A 21,410-nucleotide genomic window follows, 5' to 3' on the forward strand; every position below is an offset into this window, starting at 1 on the left:
TTTCCTGTTCCTGGAATAAAACTTGAAGCGTTGTACAATCTCGCTCGGTTTAGGATCATAATGTTCCTTTAACAGTGCAACGAGTTCCTCAAACGTCTTGTCCCCCGGTTTATCGGGACTCACCAGATTCCTCATCAGGCTGTAGGTTTGACTTCCCACCGAACTCAGCAAGATTGCTTTCTTCTTATTAGCATCATCAATACCATTGGCAGCAAAAAAATAACCCAACACTTCACAGTATTCCTCCCAAGACTGGGTTTGACTGTTGAATGGAGCGGTGTTTCCCAAAAGTCCCGCCATAATAACGCCGGCACTTCTTCCTTAATGTCAAACGTCTTTTCAGTTGTTGTACAGTTGTTGTTTTCTTCCTCCACTCAGGTGGCCACTTTTATCCTCGTCGCCATTTATGTAGTAACTTCACAGGACTAGGTTTGTATTCCTCAGTGTGATATTTATTCAGCGTCAGGTAAACACAGTTACAACACAACAGCCTGGCTCTCTGCTCTGGGCTCTCCTAGTAGACTGACTGACTTCCGGTGCTGTCGCGCCATGACTCAAACCTTCATGGAACTCCACTGCCCTCCTGTGGGTGGGCAGGGTAAAACATCTGGTTCACTTCACATTATTACACCTGCCTACATTCTTCTTCACTGTTATAGAAAACCCTGCCTAAATTCTTCTTCACTGTTAGAAAACCCTGCCTAAATTCTTCTTGCACTGTTAGAAAACCCTGCCTAAATTCTTCTTGCACTGTTAGAAAACCCTGCCTAAATTCCCGGCGGGCGACACGAGCCAGGTGAAGTTCATCAACATGATGAATGCAACCACAACCATCACGGCGGGTGATGACATCATGACCATGGAGCCCTTCATGGTAAATAATATGAAACCGCAGTGAAAACTACAGTTTGGTTTTTGCAGCAAATTTAGATTTTATGTTTAGTATACTCTTTGGAATGAAACTTCATTTAGTTGTAGTCATACTTCAAGTAATCTGAAATGTTTTAGTGTACAAGTCGACTATACATATCATAAGATTTTAGTCGACCATCTACAGTTGATATATTTGACTAAAATGTATTTTGGCGGGCCTTGATGGCATTGTAATGGCTGATTTGTAAAATCAGTTCTCCTCAGTGAAAAAAAGCGAATCGACGAACATTTTCCGCCATGCCGTAGCCTAGTCGACAAAACCAACGCTAGATGAAAACGCACTCGCAAAATCATTCTTGTGCATGAAAAAGGTCAACCATTCGACATGGACGGCGCCAGCAGTTCTGATTGGTTGTTCTCCGTTCCCTCGCCTCAGTCCTCAGGACAATACTTGACCTTTGACAAACCATTTGACCTCTCCATCTCCTTGATGGGAAACACCACCACCATCGGCCAGGTGGAGCTGCATGCCGGCAGGCGGCAGACGAGCATCGTCTTCATGGAAGGATCCTCTATGAACACCAGAGCGGTAAATGTCTGCCGGCATGCATGACGTGATCCTTATGTGGAGCACTGAGAAAACTGTTGCGCCTTTCTTAGGCCCCATTTACACTGGCAGACAAATCTAGCCTGAATCAGATCTGTGCCACATCAAGATTGAAATCTGATTGGTTTAAATGGTCACATGACTCATTTAGACAAATCAGATTCCAATCTGGATGTGGCTATCAGATCTGATTCAGGCTGGATTTGGCTGCCAGTGTAAATGGGGCCTTTTTTTCCAAACTTGACTACAGGAGCGGTGGTCTCAAAAACATAGAGGAAAACTTGACTACAGGAGCGGTGGTCTCAAAAACATAGAGGAAAACTTGACAGAACACGACTCGCTCACTGTATAACAAAAATGAAGGAAACTCCTATAGACTGAGACTTAAGAAAACATGTTTTCCTTTTCCATTTTATCATGCTCATAAAGTGCTCTGTGCTCAAAGTGCAATTAAAAAGCAAACGTTTCGGTCCTAAGACCTTCGTCAGTGCTACAGTATATCCACTGCTACAGTGTATATACACTTTGAGCACAGAGCACTTTATGAGCATGATAAAATAAAAGGAATTTTTTTCTTAAGTCTCAGTCTATAGGAGTTTCCTATAGACTAGGTTCTGTCAAGTGATCCTTATGTGGAAATGTTTTTTCCCTTGTATTTCAGAAATATTTCTTGCCCTGCATGTCCTCGGGTTAGGGCAGTGGTTTTCTTTTCAAGGACCTCCAGTTTGATATGCAATATGCTACGGTCCCCCATGCATTTAATGGCATTTTCTATCTCTGAGACCCCAATTTTTCAATTTTCAATCTGAGAGTTACAGACCCATAAGGGTCCATTTGGTTCCAAACTATCATTTAGCTGGGGACCCCCTTGCACTCCCTCAAGGACCCCTGGTGGTCCCCGGACCCCACTTTGAGATATAGTATAGTATAGTATAGTATAGTATAGTATAGTATAGATGTATAGTTTATAGTTTCATTATATAGATATTCCATGGTTACGTTCTTAGCTTACGCGTTCTTAGCTTACTTTTCATGTGATGTATTGCCATGCTTTTTGTTCTTGCTTAATGTAAATCGCTCTGGATTAAGAGGGTCTGCTAAATGCCTACATTGTAATTGTCATTGAGAACCACTGGGCTAGGGTCTCGTCCCCCCCAAATAGCACCATGTGAATATGGTCAGTTGAGAACCACTGGGCTAGGGTCTCGTCCCCCCCAAATAGCACCATGTGAATAATGGTCAGTTGAGAACTACTGGGCTAGGGTCTCGTCCCCGCAAATAGCACCATGTGAATAACCACTGGGCTAGGGTCTCGTCCCCCCAAATAGCACCATGTGAATAATGGCCAGTTGAGAACCACTGGGCTAGGGTCTCGTCCCCCCAAATAGCACCATGTGAATATGGTCAGTTGAGAACCACTGGGCTAGGGTCTCGTCCCCCCAAATAGCACCATGTGAATAACCACTGGGCTAGGGTCTCGTCCCCCCAAATAGCACCATGTGAATAATGGTCAGTTGAGAACCATTGGGCTAGGGTCTCGTCCCCCCAAACAGCACCATGTGAATAATGGTCAGTTGAGAACCACTGGGCTAGGGTCTCGTCCCCCCAAATAGCACCATGTGAATAACCACTGGGCTAGGGTCTCGTCCCCCCAAATAGCACCATGTGAATAACCACTGGGCTAGGGTCTCGTCCCCCCCAAATAGCACCATGTGAATAATGGTCAGTTGAGAACCACTGGGCTAGGGTCTCGTCCCCCCCAAACAGCACCATGTGAATAATGGTCAGTTGAGAACCACTGGGCTAGGGTCTCGTCCCCCCCAAATAGCACCATGTGAATAATGGTCAGTTGAGAACCACTGGGCTAGGGTCTCGTCCCCCCCAAATAGCACCATGTGAATAACCACTGGGCTAGGGTCTCCCCCCCCCCAAACAGCACCATGTGAATAACCACTGGGCTAGGGTCTCCCCCCCCCCCCAAACAGCACCATGTGAATAACCACTGGGCTAGGGTCTCGTCCCCCCCAAATAGCACCATGTGAATAACCACTGGGCTAGGGTCTCGTCCCCCCCAAACAGCACCATGTGAATAACCACTGGGCTAGGGCCTCGTCCCCCCCAAACAGCACCATGTGAATAACCACTGGGCTAGGGTCTCGTCCCCCCCAAACAGCACCATGTGAATAACCACTGGGCTAGGGTCTCGTCCCCCCAAATAGCACCATGTGAATAACCACTGGGCTAGGGTCTCGTCCCCCCCAAATAGCACCATGTGAATAACCACTGGGCTAGGGTCTCGTCCCCCCCAAATAGCACCATGTGAATAACCACTGGGCTAGGGTCTCCCCCCCCCAAACAGCACCATGTGAATAACCACTGGGCTAGGGTCTCCCCCCCCCAAACAGCACCATGTGAATAACCACTGGGCTAGGGTCTCGTCCCCCCAAATAGCACCATGTGAATAACCACTGGGCTAGGGTCTCGTCCCCCCCAAATAGCACCATGTGAATAACCACTGGGCTAGGGTCTCGTCCCCCCCAAACAGCACCATGTGAATAACCACTGGGCTAGGGCCTCGTCCCCCCCAAACAGCACCATATGAATAACCACTGGGCTAGGGTCTCGTCCCCCCCAAACAGCACCATGTGAATAACCACTGGGCTAGGGTCTCGTCCCCCCAAATAGCACCATGTGAATAACCACTGGGCTAGGGTCTCGTCCCCCCCAAATAGCACCATGTGAATAACCACTGGGCTAGGGTCTCGTCCCCCCGAAACAGCACCATGTGAATAACCACTGGGCTAGGGTCTCGTCCCCCCAAATAGCACCATGTGAATAACCACTGGGCTAGGGTCTCGTACCCCCAAATAGCACCATGTGAATATGGTCAGTTGAGAACCACTGGGCTAGGGTCTCGTCCCCCCCAAATAGCACCATGTGAATAACCACTGGGCTAGGGTCTCGTCCCCCCGAAACAGCACCATGTGAATAACCACTGGGCTAGGGTCTCGCCCCCCCCAAATAGCACCATGTGAATAACCACTGGGCTAGGGTCTCGTACCCCCAAATAGCACCATGTGAATATGGTCAGTTGAGAACCACTGGGCTAGGGTCTCGTTCCCCCCAAATAGCACCATGTGAATAACCACTGGGCTAGGGTCTCGTCCCCCCCAAACAGCACCATGTGAATAACCACTGGGCTAGGGTCTCGTCCCCCCCAAATAGAACCACTGGGCTAGGGTCTCGTCCCCCCCAATATGTAATTGTCATTGAGAACCACTGGGCTAGGGTCTCGTCCCCCCCAAACAGCACCATGTGAATAATGGTCAGTTGACGTGGGACAGTTTGTAGTCTTTCCTTTGCCTTTCTTTTTGTTCTCCTCCAGTTTCTGGACCTGTCAGCCAAGCCAGAGCAAGGTGCCAATGCAATCAGGCAAGTTCAAACACAGTCCCAGTATAGTCCTATATATATCTCTCTGCTGTCTGGAAGAAACCACCTATAAGTCCAAAATGTTTCAGGAAATGAAAAAACATCCGCAGCTCAAGTGGAGTTAGGATGTTTTTATCAAAGCGCTTTTTAATACTGTTCAGATTTATAGCTATCCACGATTTAATTTGCTAAGTTGATAGCATCGACTCATAACTACCCTTACTGAAAAGGTCACAACTGCACAAAGAGCATGTCTTTACTCAAACTGTCTAAATAATATAACTCAAGTGTCTTTTATACTTTTATTGTCGTTTAACAAACATACATTTAAACACATGAACCAGTTATCTAGGGTTGGTTTTAGGGTTAGTGTTAACCCAGTTTAGGTTAGACGTTTAGTTAGGTAAATAACCTGCATAAATGAGACAGAGATATACATAGCATTCGTCAATTACAGGCAGGTTACAACACATGGATAACACATTATTCATTGATTATTAATAGTTTGCATTATGTATCAATAATTACCATTGGTCTATGTGAGCTGTGTTGTTCATCGTACGTTGGCACGAGGTGTGGACTCCTGTTGATGTTACTAGAATCTGACTGCTAGAGCCATCGCAGGGTTTATAAAACCTCTGTTCAGTGGAGCCCGCCCTGTGGGCGGTTCCGTACCAGCTTGGCATCATTGGCTGCTGAGCACATTGTAACAGCCTTTCTATTGGTTGAAAGACCAGGAAGTATTTCCCCACTGACATGTGCTAGCCATGAGGCATGGGAGAAGCAGTTTGCTGGTGGAACTTACTAGTGGTTCTGGCACTGACATCCTCTCTCTTCCCTTGGGAGGGAGCCTTTTCACACCTCAACCCCTACCCCCATTGTTGCCATGAGTGTATGGTAATTACATGGGCTGGTGGAATGGTCTATTTTCCCACTCTACTCTCAACTGGTTTGTGAGAGTTTAGGGTTTAACACATTAATCATTTACATTCCTTTTAGGCACTGTTATTCCACAACATATTTATTAAACATTAACACATCCCAATATCCTGGATATTTCCACAAATACGTTTCATTGGTTCAATATTTTTTTAACCAACACACATATGTAAAGGGTGTTCAGTAGCACTGATTTATGAAAAAAAAAGGAGCCGAAGCACTTTTCTAATACTTTTCCATTGGTTTAATATTTTTTTAACCAACACACAGACATAAATGGTGTTCAATGATTGATTTATGGAAATAAATAAAATAATAATAATCAAATCAATCAACCAAATGTATACATTTCAATGATAATCTGTCACTGTATGTGTTGATACTCTTGCTAAGTGCAGTATAGTATTAGTATACCCATACTAATAATGATTAGCTGTTGGCTTGGCGAATGCTCTTTCTGCAGATTTGTGAATGGTTTCGGCTCAGATTTGAACGTCACCGTGGGAGAGCTGGACTTCAGGAGCATTGAAACCTTCAACATTTCAGAATACGAGCTGGTACCCAAGGGCAAGTACGTTTGTAATAGAAATGTCTTTGAATTTTCACTATGTAAGTTCATATTTACTGTTTTGAGTCTAAGGGCCGATTCATACTCCTATTTAGTCGGTTTGGGAAATGTCCTAGACCCGAAGTTCGTTAGGCTCTATACAAGTCAATTCAAGTACAGTCCCTCACAGCTAGCGCCGAACTCGCTTGTAAATAGGCCGGTAAATGAGCCTTGCAACGTGGATACATAAACTGACCGAACCTCGAATTACGTCACATTGTAGTCTCTACAGAACCGGCTGTAAAATGGTATTTCATAGTATATATATATATATATATATATATATATATAGTTCAATAGTATGAATCGCCCTAAGAGTTCATCTTCCATTGTCTGTCAGTGCTGAGTTCAGGATCATCAACAACATGGATCAAGAGATTCAAGAGTGTATATACACTCAGGAGCTGGGCTTTGGCAGCTCTTTCACACTGGTCATCCCCTCCACATTCACATTTGGACCCAATGTGAGTTACCTTGCACAATATATTACGCTTGCTTGTCTGTCACTTTACTGACACAAGTTACTTCGCTCAGTCAACCATTTCTCTGTCACTTTACTGATGACTCACTTCACTCATTGCATTCTACGCTTTGCACGCTTGTCACTTTACTGACATAATTGACCTTGACTACTGCATACTACTGTATACGCTCAACTGTCACATTAGGGATGTGTTACCTTGCACACTGCATTATACAATTTGCCGCTTTATTTTATAACTGAAGAGACGTGTTGTACAGTACATTCAAACATTCTGAATGTACTGTAAAAGTCGACGTTGATTGATTGATTGATTGATTGATTGATTACTTTATGTGGTTACAGTACAAAGTACGGTCAAACACACGTCCAAAGGGATCACCGGAAAAAGGTCTTGTTTCCATTCAGGTCCTGGGCATTCAATTCATAAGCATGACATGAAAAATAACAGCAAAATTCAAATCATCATAAAAAGTTAAAAATAATAAAGAAAGGTTGGGGGAAAATGAAGGGAAAAATTAAGAGGGTTATAAGGAGGGGGTAGTCACTTGACTTGGCTCCCTTTGGCATGCTAAAAGGTATATTTTCAAGCCTGTTTTAAGAGGGAGGGAGTCAGGGCATTTCACACATTTCACACGTAAAAGTGTCTTTGTGTCTGCTGGCGTTTGGTTCCAGTGTGCAGAGAGCATCAGATCCATAATGTCTGTGTTTGGTTCCAGTGTGCATAGAGAATCAGATCCATAATGGCTGTGTTTGGTTCCAGTGTGCAGAGAGCATCTGATCCATAATGGCTGTGTTTGGTTCCAGTGTGCATAGAGCATCAGATCCATTATGTCTGTGTTTGGTTCCAGTGTGCATAGAGAATTAGATCCATAATGGCTGTGTTTGGTTCCAGTGTGCAGAGAGCATCAGATCCATAATGGCTGTGTTTGGTTCCAGTGTGCAGAGAGTATCAGATCCATAATGGCTGTGTTTGGTTCCAGTGTGCATAGAGCATCAGATCCATAATGGCTGTGTTTGGTTCCAGTGTGCATAGAGAATCAGATCCATAATGGCTGTGTTTGGTTCCAGTGTGCATAGAGAATCAGATCCATAATGGCTGTGTTTGGTTCCAGTGTGCAGAGAGCATCAGATCCATAATGGCTGTGTTTGGTTCCAGTGTGCAGAGAGTATCAGAGCCATAATGGACGTCGACCCCAACACCATCCACATCATAGACATATATACATAGACGCCTCATTTGCCGCTGCAGTTCATTGGAGCGACGTGTATCCCAATGAAGGCGGAAGTGCAGTGCTGAAGGCTTTTTTTTTTTTAAACAAATCTTTATAACAGTCATTACAATATACATTACAAAACAAGACAAACAAACAAACACAAACAACAAAGTTATTAACAATACAACATCAGAGCCAGGGGGGATTAGATTACTAACAGAAAACATTAAAAGAGTGAACACAAAGCAACAGTTCTCCGCAGCTTTCTTATTTAGAAGTGCTGAAGGCATTTGCTGAAGGCGACTGCGTCGCTGCCCGAGTGACGTCACTCATGTGAATCCTCCATGTCTCTCGCTGTCACTCAAGTGACTACTGGCCAATCACAGCGCGTCTTTTCCGGGACTTATGTTACGCACGCGGAAGCTTGACAAGCTTCCGCTTTGCTTCCGCTATTCTTCGCAAGGAATGTCGGGAAAATAGTGCCTTCAATTTTGACACACGTCTCAGAGCCGGAAGGGGCGTCTATGTATATATGTCTATGATCCACATGACCTGGCAGATCCCACAGTACTTCCTCATGACTGCAGGGGAGGTGGTTTTCTCCTTTACAGGCCTGGAATTCTCCTACTCACAAGTATGTGTGTGTGTGCATGCGTGTGTGTGTGTGTGTGTGTGTGTGTGCGCCGTGCGTGCGTGACTGTGTGCGTGCATGTGTGTGTGTGCGCCGTGCGTGTGTGCGTGCGTGACTGTGTGTGTGCGTGTGCATGTGCCCGTGCATGCATGTATACTTACTGTATGCTGGAGATGTTTATTTTCACTGTAACCCTAGCATTCCTATTCAACCCTAGCATTACTATTCAACCCTAGCATTCCTATTCTTGGCATGTCTTAGCAGGCGAACAAAAGAGCTAAAAGAAGGAGCTAAACATCTGGTGAAAACAGCTGATCTACAAGCTCTTGTTGCAACGCATTGTGAGCATGTAGCTTTTCAGCGAGGAGATAAGTGTAGATTCAGTGTAGATGAAAAGTAAGAGCGGACCAAGTAGAGAGCCCATGCAGTCAACTATTGGGTTTAACCCATTTTGACCTGAGGACGATTCTACAAATGTCTTATTACAGATATTACAGTTTTCTGAAAAACTCATGTTTTCTATGTCAGTGGTACTCAAACCTTTTCATGTCAAGGACCTCCAAAAATATATGTATTTGGCTGCAGACTCCCACCTGAAAATATGTTGTTCCAGGGACCCCCCAGAAGCAAAGATTTGACTTAAAAACGTTTGCTCTGAAAGCATATATATTCAAAGATTTGCGCCACATTTTCTTGATTTTTCAAAAATAGCAGATCTACAAGCTCTGCTATGAGCTTGTAGATCTGCTATTTTTCAATAGCTAAAGTATTAACATAATGCTTACAACACCAAAAGGGGTTCCCGCCCAGAATGGGTTTAAGTGGTCAATACAACATGATGCATATTGTTGTTGCCCCATAGCCGCCTAAATAGGCGCCTAGCAACATGAAGTATTGTTGTTAGGCGGCGGTGGCTCAGGGGTAGAGTGCCTGCATGGTAACCGTAAGGTTGCCAGTTCGAAACCGGGCTCCCCCAGAGTTACTGTCGAAGTGTCCTTGAGCAAGACACTGAACCCCTAATTGCTCCCGATGTGCTAGTTTCCGCTGCCATCGGTGTATGAATGTGTGTGTGAATGGGTGAATGTAATGCACAATCTCTGTAAAGCGCCTTGGATAAAGGCGCTATATAAATGCACCATTTACCATTTACCCCCTATAGTCGCCTAGCAACATGAAGTATTGTTGTTACCCCCTATAGGCGCCTAGCAACATGAAGTCGGTGCTGCACGGTTGTTGGTTGTTGACCGTTGCCGTGGGTAACATCATTGTGCTGATTATCGCCGGGGCGGCACAGCTTCCATATCAGGTTGGTGGATTACATTCTTCCTATTTTAGAAATGGACATAAGGGAGGAGCAGCCGGCACATAAACTGCTGCCACCCTTACGTCTCCAATTCTCCCTATGTGGCCACATTTGACTGAGGGGCTGCCATTGGATTTTTTTTAATTTTTGTTTTTTTCATGTCGTGTGAAAGTAGGGAATCATAGCTTCAAATTGACATATTGGTTGTTCAGTTTGACCCACCAGTTTTGGAGATATGACACATTACTCTGATATATAGAGTAATGTCTTACAGACTCTAACATAAGCTACATATTTAAGCATTTATTTCATATTTACATGTCAATTTCATATTTATTTATTTATTTCAGACATTCTCTAGTTAGTATGTGAAGAGTCTGCCTGTGCCATTAACTCATTTTGGATAAAATATAAATAAATTCATTTTTCTCCTCTGGTGAAAAGCTGGAGGTTGCACGTTGGCAGTCTCTCAGTCAAATCTGGTCACATATATGGAGCTGACTGTTCTGACATTCCATATGTTGATCTGACCTCATCAAACCCTGTACACTCAAGACGCTCCATATATGGCCAGTACAGAATTCATTCCATATGTTGATCTGATCCCCCATGCATGCCCAAGCGCCAGCGCTCGCCCAGCTGTCTGCCGTCACCCAGGCGGATGCGTGCACGCGACCTTGCAAGGACGCTTCTCGCCATCAGAGCATCTTACTTGTCAATTATCAACTAAAACAGTATCCTCGGTCTCTGTATACTATCCTCAATCACCAGTAGTACCACAGACGAAAAACAGTCTAAATCCAAATTTCATTCTGACCCCTCCACGAAAAGGTCTCGTTGTCCTGAACCCTTATCTATCATTTGTACATTATGGATCAATAGTGTGGACTTGGACTGTTTTTTGTCTGTGGCATTCAGTTGCTGCAACAAGTGTGTAAACTGTTTAAGAATCAACACCATCAATTATGAATGTAAGTAAAGTAATCATCAGTTACAAAAACTGTAACAAAATGATGATGATGATGATGACATACAAGCAGACAGCAGGACCAAACAGGGCTTCAGTAACAAGTTAACAACTCTAACGTACGTAGGTTTTAGGGATGCTCCCATCAGGTTTTTTGGGACCGATCCCGATCACCCCGTTGTTTTTCTCATGATCGGCCGATACCGTTCTTCTGCGTATAGGGGACATTTTTTATATTTCCAAAATTATTATGTCAAAACCCACGTCAAAACTGTTCCTGTGTGTGTGTGTGTGTGTGTGTGTGTGTGTGTGTGTGTGTGTGTGTGTGTGTGTGTGTGTGTGTGTGTGTGTGTGTGTGTGTGTGTGTGTGTGTGTGTGTGTGTGTGTGTGTGTGTGTGTGTGTGTGTGTGTGTGTGTGTGTGTGTGTGTGTGTGTGTGTGTGTGTGTGTGTGTGTGTGTGTGTGTGTGTGTGTGTGTGTGTGGAGGAAGGGGAGAATCCAAACGCAGCATTTAGGAGAATTGCCTTTTCCCCAAACTCTCCTGAACTCGAACGCAGCATTTTAGAGAATTGGTCCTCTTCATGTGTAGAAATCCATGTTGTACGCCTTCAGTAGCTAAAGAGTGCAGGCGAAAATAGCGGATCTACAAACCGCTATTTTCGCCAATTTTGGTTAAAAGTGCCCTTTAAAAGAATTTCGGCCCCTGCCTCGCTAGCATTCTCTGCACGTCCCTGGTCACAAAGATGCAAAATGATATTATACTATATATCCGATTGACTTTTACACCACTTAAATGGTATAAGACGGTTTCTCCAGATCGGGTAAATTGCCATTCATCACCGATCGAGCCATGTTGGAGTGAATATTGGGCCGATATTCACCAGTGGGCCGAGTACCTCCTGTTCAACAGGTTTGTGTTTCTGTCTCGCCAGTGGGCCGAGTACCTCCTGTTCAACAGGTTTGTGTTTCTGTCTCGCCAGTGGGCCGAGTACCTCCTGTTCAACAGGTTTGTGTTTCTGTCTCGCCAGTGGGCCGAGTACCTCCTGTTCAACAGGTTTGTGTTTCTGTCTCACCAGTGGGCCGAGTACCTCCTGTTCAACAGGTTTGTGTTTCTGTCTCGCCAGTGGGCCGAGTACCTCCTGTTCAACAGGTTTGTGTTTCTGTCTCGCCAGTGGGCCGAGTACCTCCTGTTCAACAGGTTTGTGTTTCTGTCTCGCCAGTGGGCCGAGTACCTCCTGTTCGCCTCCCTGCTGGCGGCCACGTGCGTTGTCTTCTCCGCCATGGCGCTCTCCTACAACTACGTGGACCCGGCCCAGATAGAGGCCCTGCACGCAGAGCCCCAAGACAAGGACAAGGCGGCGGGGCGACAAGTGCCAGACTGTGCGAAGAGTGTCCCAACGCGGGCCATCCCAACGCGTAACACAAGTAGTCATAAAAGCAGCGGTGGAAAAAGTACTCAGATGTTTAACTTAAGTAAAAGTATAAATACTGCAATGTAGACGTATACTCCGTTACAAGTTAGAGGTCCTGTATTAAAAGTACAAAGGTATGGGCATCAAAATGTACTTGAAGTAGCAAAAGTAGAACGTCCTCATTGTGCAGGATGTCCTGTTTCACACGTTTTCAAATGTATATAAATCTTTTGAAAATAGCAGATCTACAAGCAGCTCAGCGTTGCGATGCATATTGTGAGCTTGTAGATCGGCTATTTTCAAATGGCCGAAATGTGTATAGGGCTGAAATGAAATGAAATGAAATGAAATGAAATGAAATCTATATTTACCCAGGGTATCTGGGCTAAGCTCAAGAACTTGTTTCCAGCCAGGCCCTGCTCATAGAACACATTTCATCGTAGTGGTTGATGCCTTGTTCAAGGGCATTTCAGCGGTGGTAATTTTAACGTGTCGGACGGCTGGTTCGAACTGGGAACCTTCCGGTATCTAGACCGCGCCGCTATCCGTTCGGCCACCGCTGAAGTTGATTAATGTATGTTTTGTAATCATAATGAAAATCTACAAAGTTAACTAATAACTAAAGTTGTCAAATAGTGGAGACAATATTTGCCTCTGATATGTAGTGGAGTAGAAGTAAAAGTACTGATGTCATTTAGATGTTATATACACAGGTCACACTATAATATACACACAACCTGATGACCTGAGGTCATTATAGTGTGTATAGTTTCAATGTACAGACTATTGATTTTGTTCTTGGATAGTCTACTGTTAGACTACCATTTCTATTCATTCAATGTATTTACCTTTTGTTGTCTTTTGCTTACTGTAAATCGCTCTGGATTAAGAGCAATTTTTTATTAAAAATGACAGGAGATAAACATTCACATTGTCAGTACAGGACGGGTGGAACGCTGTTATGAGGCAGGCCTGCTGACAACTATTAAAACAACTATTCTCCCAACATAACACTGCATACTTAGATAGCCATAATATTGTTCTTTTAATCAATAATCAATAGTCAATCAATAAAGTATATCAATAAAGGATCAATAAAGTAGCCTATCTATATCAATAAAGTAGTAGGATCAATAAATTATCTATCTATCTATCTATCTATCTATCTATCTATTGATTGATTGAAAAATGTATTAACAGTTTGCAGAATTACAGTACATTTCAAGCACAAACTCAATACAAAGGCTGTTAACTGTGAGTGGACGACCCAATTAAGCATTACACTTGTTTCCAATAGGGTCCACCATGTTCAAATCATCAAAAACATTTAGAGACGTACAAATAGACATTTCTATATAGACAAAGGACAGAACAGGAATTCATAATAAAGGAGGTAAAAAGGGAAAAGAAACATATACAGTGAGGGGAAAAAAAGGGTGGGCGGTGGGGGGGATTCACGTTCAGCTCCATTAATTTGTTTGTTTTCTTTGGAGGAGCTGCGTTGGGTCCCCAAGTCGGCTCCGTGGCCGTTGGCTGTGTGGCCGTGACCGATCTATCTATCTATCTATCTATCTATCTATCTATCTATCTATCTATCTATCTATCTATCTATCTATCCATCCATCCATCCATCCATCCATCCATCCATCCATCCATCCATCCATCTATCCATCCATCCATCCATCCATCCATCCATCCATCCACCCACCCACCCACCCACAGCATCCACAGCATCCATCCATCCATCCATAGTAACAGTTACACCCCTCCTCCACCAGGCGGCGAAACAGTGCCTGGATCCTTTGCTGCGCATGCTTGAAACACGTTGACCCGGAAGCAAGTGCTTGTTTCTCTTGTGTTTATTTTCAGGGGCAGCGCAGCACATAGATATATCTATGGCGCAGCAGTTAGAGACGAGTTAGAATAAGGAATAAAGTAACGCACGGTCGGATAAAGCAACACGAAGCCAATAAAGAACAGGTCTACACCGCAATGTCTCATAAAGGAGGTAAATGGAGTCAAATGGAGTCTGTACGGCTGAAGATAAATGAACACATGACGTCGGTGGGAGAGGAGATATTGTGTGTTTTGGACAAACAGCAGCGTGGTGACGATGTTTATAGTGTGACGCTTAATGTCAGAGTGTTTGTGTTGGAGCGCCTCAGTGCGGTGGGAGAGTTCATATGCAGCCTCTTCCAGAGAAAGATAGAGACACTGGAAACTCGGCTGCTGGAGACACAAAACAAACTGCTGGACGTTGATTTTATGGACATCTATCCTAACACTGCAGGTTGGTTCGTTCATGCTTCATGTCAAACACAGCCTAGTTCAACAAAGAGCTCTGTCTGGTCCATAGCCGCAATAATTTGCAACACTAGAACATTTTATATTGAGTTTTGAATCTAGAGTTGCAATACCCTCCATTGACAGCCCATTGATCCAAATAGAAATTTCCGATCTGCTTGTATTAAACAACGTTAAACTCACCAACATTGCAGCTGTAGGGCAAGCTTGAATTGTGCTCTTTCAATTCATTTATTTTATAAATAAATGGTAATGATAAATGATGCTGCTGCTTCCTGAATTATGTGCAAATTCAAAACAGGTGGTACACAGGGCCGTTCAGTGACTTCCGAGCGCTTCCAAACTCCAACAATTGGAAATAATTATGCACAGCATTTCTTAGCAGAAAGCAGCTCATAACATGTCTACGGGGGATTTTTATGAAACAGATTGCAGATTGAGGATAATTCAAGCTTGCTCTACAGCTGCAATGTTGGTGAGTTTAACGTTGGTGAGTTTAACTAGCTGAATTACACTTTGATTTGTGGTGCTGATTCTAGGGCTGGATGCAATAACCGCAATAAGGCCATACTGCAGTTTGTGTAAGTTCATAAGGTGATTATTATTTTTTTAATTTAAATTTTATCCCACAATTTCTTCTGCCATCCTGAGGAGAGTCCCCAAACTGTGGAGTGGGCAGGCCGCTTACTGCGCCACCGTGCCCCTTATATGTTATTTATTATTATTATTATTACGATATAACGATTATTACTATATCATTTTGTATTTCATTCAAAACATTTTTTTTTGTTATCGATCAATACCACGTTTACCGCCGTAAAGTGATTTATTACCACGATAACAAAAAAGATCATACCAGCGGCACCAGCCCTAGCTAATTCTTACTTTAATTTATTTGTTTATTTAGACTGGACAATGCTTATTGTTAAATAGGATTGATAGGGACTGTTATTCAAAGGTTAGGTTTAGGGATCGCCTCAGTGGTGTCCGATTAGAACTTAAACCGGGATGTTTAACAGGTGTAATTGGAATGGTGGTCTTGGTGAAGCTACATGTATGCAAGGTATCTGGGTTGTAAAGCCAGATACCTCGGAGCATGGGAGTAGTATACGGTACGAAGGGGTCTGGGTTGTAAGGCTACATTAATCTGATGTCAGCGCTGGATGTCGCCGTTGTCTCCATATATTGGACTATATGTTATCCTCATGTATGGAGCTCTAAGTGAAAGCCTTCGTAACACTTATTAATGGACATAAATGCAATGTAAATACAGGATTTAGCAAAAAATGCTCATTTTCATCCGCAGTCCCCACATAAAAACATAAAACAAAACAAGCAAACACTACCTTACATTAGGAAACAAAGCATTTATAAACATACATACACAAGGAAAGTTCAAAGGTGTAAAGTGCATGCGTTTTTCTTTTAAGGGCAATATGGATTTGCAACTAAAGTAACTTGTGCATAAGGTGCAGTATTGCTTTCATTCTACCTATTCTGTCTCTAAAGAGGTTTCAGCTGAACATGAGGAGAAGAAGAGTCCCAGTCTGGCCCAGGAGGAACCACAACGTCGACAGGAAGAGGAGGCTGGCGTGTCAACATTACTGCATAGGAAGACCAGGTGTGACACTCTCTCAGGTAAAACACAAGTAATTACTTTATGACTACTGATATAAGGGTCACCGTCATCCCATACATGGACAACTGGCGGCCCCCACCTTCACTAAATGTGGCCCTCAGGTTAATATCGTAATACTGATAATAGTATTGATTTCAGCTGTTACAATTCCAAACAGTGTCCAATGTGTACAAGTATAACTAAATGCATTTGAAATTAAATAAAATATTCTTTTTAGGATTCCAATTCAAAAATAGCAAAATAAATATATGCAGGATTTCAATTTGAATATATAAATAAAAAAAACATCTACAAACTCAAACGCGTTTTGAGTTTGTAGATTGGCTATTTTGTAATGTGGCCCTCTGGAGTGAGTGTGGAAATATAGTGGCCCTCTCCATTGTCAAAGTTGCCCACCCCTGTCATAGAGGAAATGCTTTGGCTGCTTTGGCAGGGCCAATCCTGCAAACTTTGAAAGCCAATGTTAGCCAATCAGGATGGAATATGAAATATCGGAAAGATCCGTCTTGAACACATGACTAGTATAGAGATACTGTGTAACGTTTTGCGGGATTTTTGGACAGAATCTGGAGGAGTAATATTCAAAAATGTGTTTTTCAAACGTTGGCCTCCTGGTGGCGCTATAACAGGCCGTTCTGGAGAATTTGGGGCAGAGGTTCATCGTTGGCATCCAGGGAGTGTGTGCAAAATTTGGCATCGACAGGGTTAACGGTGCCGGAGATTAGCTGGTAACAGACGGACACACACACACACACACTCGCACATGGACACACACACGGACGGAGTGCAAAACATACTCTCTCCCCATGCCTTCGGCCTGGTGGAGACAATAATAGAGAAAACATGCAAGTTTATTCATGTACTATGTGTACTATATAAACTCTTCACTTCCATTTTCCAGCCATTCAGTTGCAAAAAATAATAATTTGGGGACCCCCAAAATAATTTGGCGACCCCCATAGGGGTCACGACCCACGGGTTGAGAACCCCTGCCATAGAGGGTGCTAGGTCTGATAGGTGTAGGTTCAGCAACCAAGTAGCGTTTGCATTTCGATGTTGTGTTTATCGTACACGAATGTATGCCCATCTGATTACTTTTTAATTATAAAACTTATAATTATACTTAATTCTCTCGGATGTCTCTCGGATGACATCGAACCATTCCTCACCACTTTAGAGAGACTGTCAGCTGTCTATAAACTGGCCATGACAGTTGGCCGTCCGGCTAATTCCCATACTGACGGGCAAGACAAGAAGTGCTTTCGCAGCTATGGACCCAGCCCACACTCATGATCTGGAGATAGCGGCAAAAGCGGCAGAGCGGGTCGACAGCCAGGTCTCGGCACACAAGGGGTCAAGGGTGCAATGGTGAAATAGCTGTCCTTGTACCTCGGGTCCAATATCGTGGAGAGATAATACAAGGGCTTTTCCTCAATGTCACTAAAACGCCTTTGGACTGCTTTTATCCATGTCTACTTTGTAGTTTTTATCCCCTCGTCTGTGGGGGCGGTCTGTTTGAGCAGGCGCCTTAATGCCTGGATGGAGGGGATCACGTCTGCAGTTGTGACTGTAGCTTTGCTTATGTCTAGTCAGCTCCTCGTGGAACTATTGCATTGCATTTGTTACAAATAGCAAGCAAAATGTTTGCCTCTGAAACTTGAAAAAGTTTCTTTGCTGCTGGTTCACTCACTCAACTTCAGGCCGTTTGCATCACAGCCAGGGAGCGCTGGATTTGTGAAAAAGTAGAAAAACTCTTCCTAAACCACACTGATACCACAGTACTGGCAAAACCGGAGGAGCCTAGAGAAAAACAAGCACTCCTCATTCCAATCCACCCACACACAACCTTTCTTTCTAAAATTTGTATCCCTCGATTTTGTAACCCATTTTTTTCACCCCTGTGCCAATTATCTAATGTGATCCTGGGCTCTCTACACACCCTCCGCCAACCTAGTCCCCATATATGGGGGACATGGGGAGAGCAACGGACTTGAACTCATGCTTCCTTCCTGCCTGAGTGTCCAAGTTGCTCCTTTACATGTGACAGGGGGGAGTTTCCCTGGTTGGACGTAGCGCGTGGAAGGAACACGTTATTCCAACCAGTTCCTTTCCCCATCAGGTGCCCCGGCTGGCCAGGGGGAGGCAGTTTGGCAGTTTGTTTAGAGACCAGGATTACTGCATGTTTTTGTGAGGGTACCTACCCTAGGGGACACGGGGAGAACATGCAAACTCCGCACAGAAAGGCCCTTTCGCCAACCCCGCCTCGGGTATGGGCACTGATGACGCGGAGGAGGAAACACGCCGCCAGCACCCACAGCGCCCCGAGCGGGAATCGAACCCAGGACCTTCTAGCTGTGAGGCGACAGCACTACCAACTGTGCCACCGTGCCCCTTTTTTTTCAAGCTTGAGCAGCGCTGCGAGCGGTTCCATCTGTAAACAATAATAATTCAAATAAATTCATCCAGTTTACTAGATTAAACAGGATTGGACTGGGTGAACCGGAAACCGCCACACACTTATCGTACACAAACAGTCAAACATTACTCTACAAAACAGATACATTGTGCAATTTCCACCACAAAGTATATTGGTAAAGTTGAATGATTGCAGACAATCCCAAATATCTTACATAAATTAAGCTAAATCTATGGTTTAGAAACTGCATTTATTTACATCTGAAGTTACTCCACACCTATGAAACAGAGGTAACTTTTAATGTACACATGTACAGTTATAATATTTCATAGTTGCTTTCATTTGATATTTTCCCCAGATGTCCTGCAACTCCATGTGTGTAAAGTGGAGGTTTCCACTGAAGAGGAGAGAAGCCCCAGTCTGGTTCAGGAGGAACCAGAGCCTCCACACATTAAAGAGGAGCAGGAGGAGCTACTTCAAAGACGAGAAGAGGTTGATAGGCCAATGCTGACATTACTAGCTGTGAAAAGTGAACATGATGGTGGTGAAAACAGAGAGACAGAGCCTGTAGCCAGCACTTCAACTGAACACACACAAGCTTATATAAAGTACTGGGTACGATCACAACCAACTAGTGATGACCAGCTCCTCTCTTCACACTGTTCTGAAGACAGTGGTGAGAATGAAACTCACTCCATGCAGAGTCACACAGGGAAGAAAAGTTATAGTTGTACAGTCTGTGGAAAAACATGTACTCTAAAGGGAAATCTGAAGAAGCACATGATGACTCATACAGATGAAAAGCCATTTATTTGTTCAGTTTGTAGCAAAGGCTTTAATCAAAAGGGTGCTCTGAATATACACATGAGGACTCATACAGGGGAAAAGCCTTTTACTTGTGCATTTTGTGGCAAAGGCTTTGTTCACACAGGCGATCTAAAAAAACACATGATGACTCATACAGGGGAAAAGCCATTTACTTGTACAATTTGTAGCAAAGGGTTTAGTCAAAATGTTTCTCTAAAAGCACACACAAGGACTCATACAGGGGGGAAAAACCTTTAGTTGTAGTTTTTGGCAAACGTTTAATTTCAAACCTTTATTTAGGCTCGAAAGCCACTGAGGTAACCCTCATTTACAGTTATGACGAGCGAACAATATAAAACACAGCAGCAAACAATGAAACAACCACAGACAAAAATATATATACAAGTTACGTACTAAAATATATAAGTGAAATGTAAGTAAGCTAAAAAACTATTTCAAACGGATACAATGGAGTAATCATGGATTTGAAATGTGCAAGTGATGTCATAGAAACAAACTTTAAAATGTGGTCATTCTAAGAGTTGAGGGCATTAAAAGAAAAAGAGGATTTGCCAAACTCATTGTGTGCCCTAGTGATGTTAAAGGTTTAATGACATTCATTTTTACTTATATTTTGTTTTCTTTTAGGGTTTATCACCTCAATTACACCCAAACAACCTGAACTTTGAACATGCATTGGATTTGCTGTGCTCCTCAGTCATAGGCTTTCTTTTGTTATTGTCACTCTTATCCTCAACATATGGTTGAATAAAGCAGGGGTTCTCAACCCGTGGGTCGCGACCCCTCGAGGGGTCGCCAAATTATTTTGGGGGGTCCCCAAATTATTAAAAACAACTGAATGGCCGTAAACTAAGTGGAAATGAAGAGTTTACATATAGTACACATAGTACATGCATACACCTTCCCTAATGATTATGGTTTCAGTATTCATTTATGGTGTATTGTCTCTATTATTAAGGTTATTGTAGCAGTCAATTTATATTGGGGGTCGGGAGGGGGAGGGGCGGGGGTCCCGAGACGTTGCCAAAGCATTTTCGAGGGTCCCCGGCCAAAAAGGTTGAGAACCCCTGGAATAAAGGATAATATGTTACTCTATTCATTACATGTCTTAAATTGACTAAGGCAATAAATGGGGATAAAACTTTTTGTTAAATAATAATTTGACCTATTACTTTTAATAAACATTTTAAGTTATTTTATACCATTTCATACCATTTGGAACCGAAATAGGGAACCGTTAAGGAACCTGAACGGGATTCACAAATATCCCAACGATACTCATCCCTAGTCTTCAGATTATCGCGGAAGATTGGGTGATTGAATCTGCAGTTCTAACTGCAATGGGGAGTTTGTTCCACAGTTTATCATATCTGTCCAAATGTCCAAAACAGTTCCTTTTTTATCATTATTTAAAGAAAAACATTTTAAAACGGTGTGAATATAAGATCTACAAGCGCACAAAGTCTCACAATGCGTTGTGAGCTTGTAGATGTATTATCTACATGCTACTGTATTTTCACTACTTTTGTGCAATGCTCTTGCATGGTGATGACACAAGTGAAACATTTTAAACTTATTTTTATTAAAATTGAATACATATCCATGTAGCATGTAGAGCGTAAATGTACGTAAAAAACATAAAAAGTTGAAATATGGAGATAAAGGGTTTCTGCTGGACAGTGACAATAAGGATGTGCAGAGACTCAAAGGGTTGACAAGTGATATCAGACACTATGATCTCGCCCACACCTCTGCCCC

The 21,410-nt window shown here is 43.3% G+C and overlaps 2 protein-coding genes across 3 annotated transcripts in view; both read left to right on the forward strand.

The window, feature by feature from the left end:
- LOC306932108 (solute carrier family 15 member 1-like) overlaps window positions 1–14,387 on the forward strand; it is a gene marked incomplete at both ends in the record, with an annotated part of 38,293 nt that extends 23,906 nt beyond the window's left edge. Inside the window, 10 exons of the mRNA XM_079513810.1 lie at window positions 758–874; window positions 1,310–1,462; window positions 4,866–4,912; window positions 6,312–6,419; window positions 6,796–6,919; window positions 8,096–8,146; window positions 8,701–8,787; window positions 9,983–10,090; window positions 12,274–12,469; window positions 14,335–14,387. Coding sequence (XP_079369936.1) covers window positions 758–874; window positions 1,310–1,462; window positions 4,866–4,912; window positions 6,312–6,419; window positions 6,796–6,919; window positions 8,096–8,146; window positions 8,701–8,787; window positions 9,983–10,090; window positions 12,274–12,469; window positions 14,335–14,387 — 1,044 coding nt within the window. The remainder of the gene's footprint in view (window positions 1–757; window positions 875–1,309; window positions 1,463–4,865; window positions 4,913–6,311; window positions 6,420–6,795; window positions 6,920–8,095; window positions 8,147–8,700; window positions 8,788–9,982; window positions 10,091–12,273; window positions 12,470–14,334) is intronic.
- Window positions 14,363–20,617, forward strand: LOC306940263 (uncharacterized protein). 2 transcript variants are annotated; one of them, XM_079525285.1, is made up of 4 exons: window positions 14,363–14,755; window positions 15,198–15,259; window positions 16,279–16,407; window positions 19,183–20,617. In XM_079525285.1, the coding sequence occupies exons 1-4, from the start codon at window positions 14,458–14,460 to the stop codon at window positions 19,333–19,335; spliced, it is 642 nt and encodes a 213-aa protein (XP_079381411.1). In that variant the 5' UTR covers window positions 14,363–14,457; the 3' UTR covers window positions 19,336–20,617. The 2 variants fall into 2 exon arrangements, with proteins under 2 accessions (XP_079381411.1, XP_079381410.1); XM_079525284.1 differs by lacking the exon at window positions 15,198–15,259.
- Window positions 20,618–21,410: the final 793 nt, after the last annotated feature.

The sequence above is a fragment of the Electrona antarctica genome (genome assembly GCF_951216825.1).
Source record: "Electrona antarctica genome assembly, chromosome: 2".
Taxonomy (NCBI): Eukaryota; Metazoa; Chordata; class Actinopteri; order Myctophiformes; family Myctophidae; genus Electrona; species Electrona antarctica.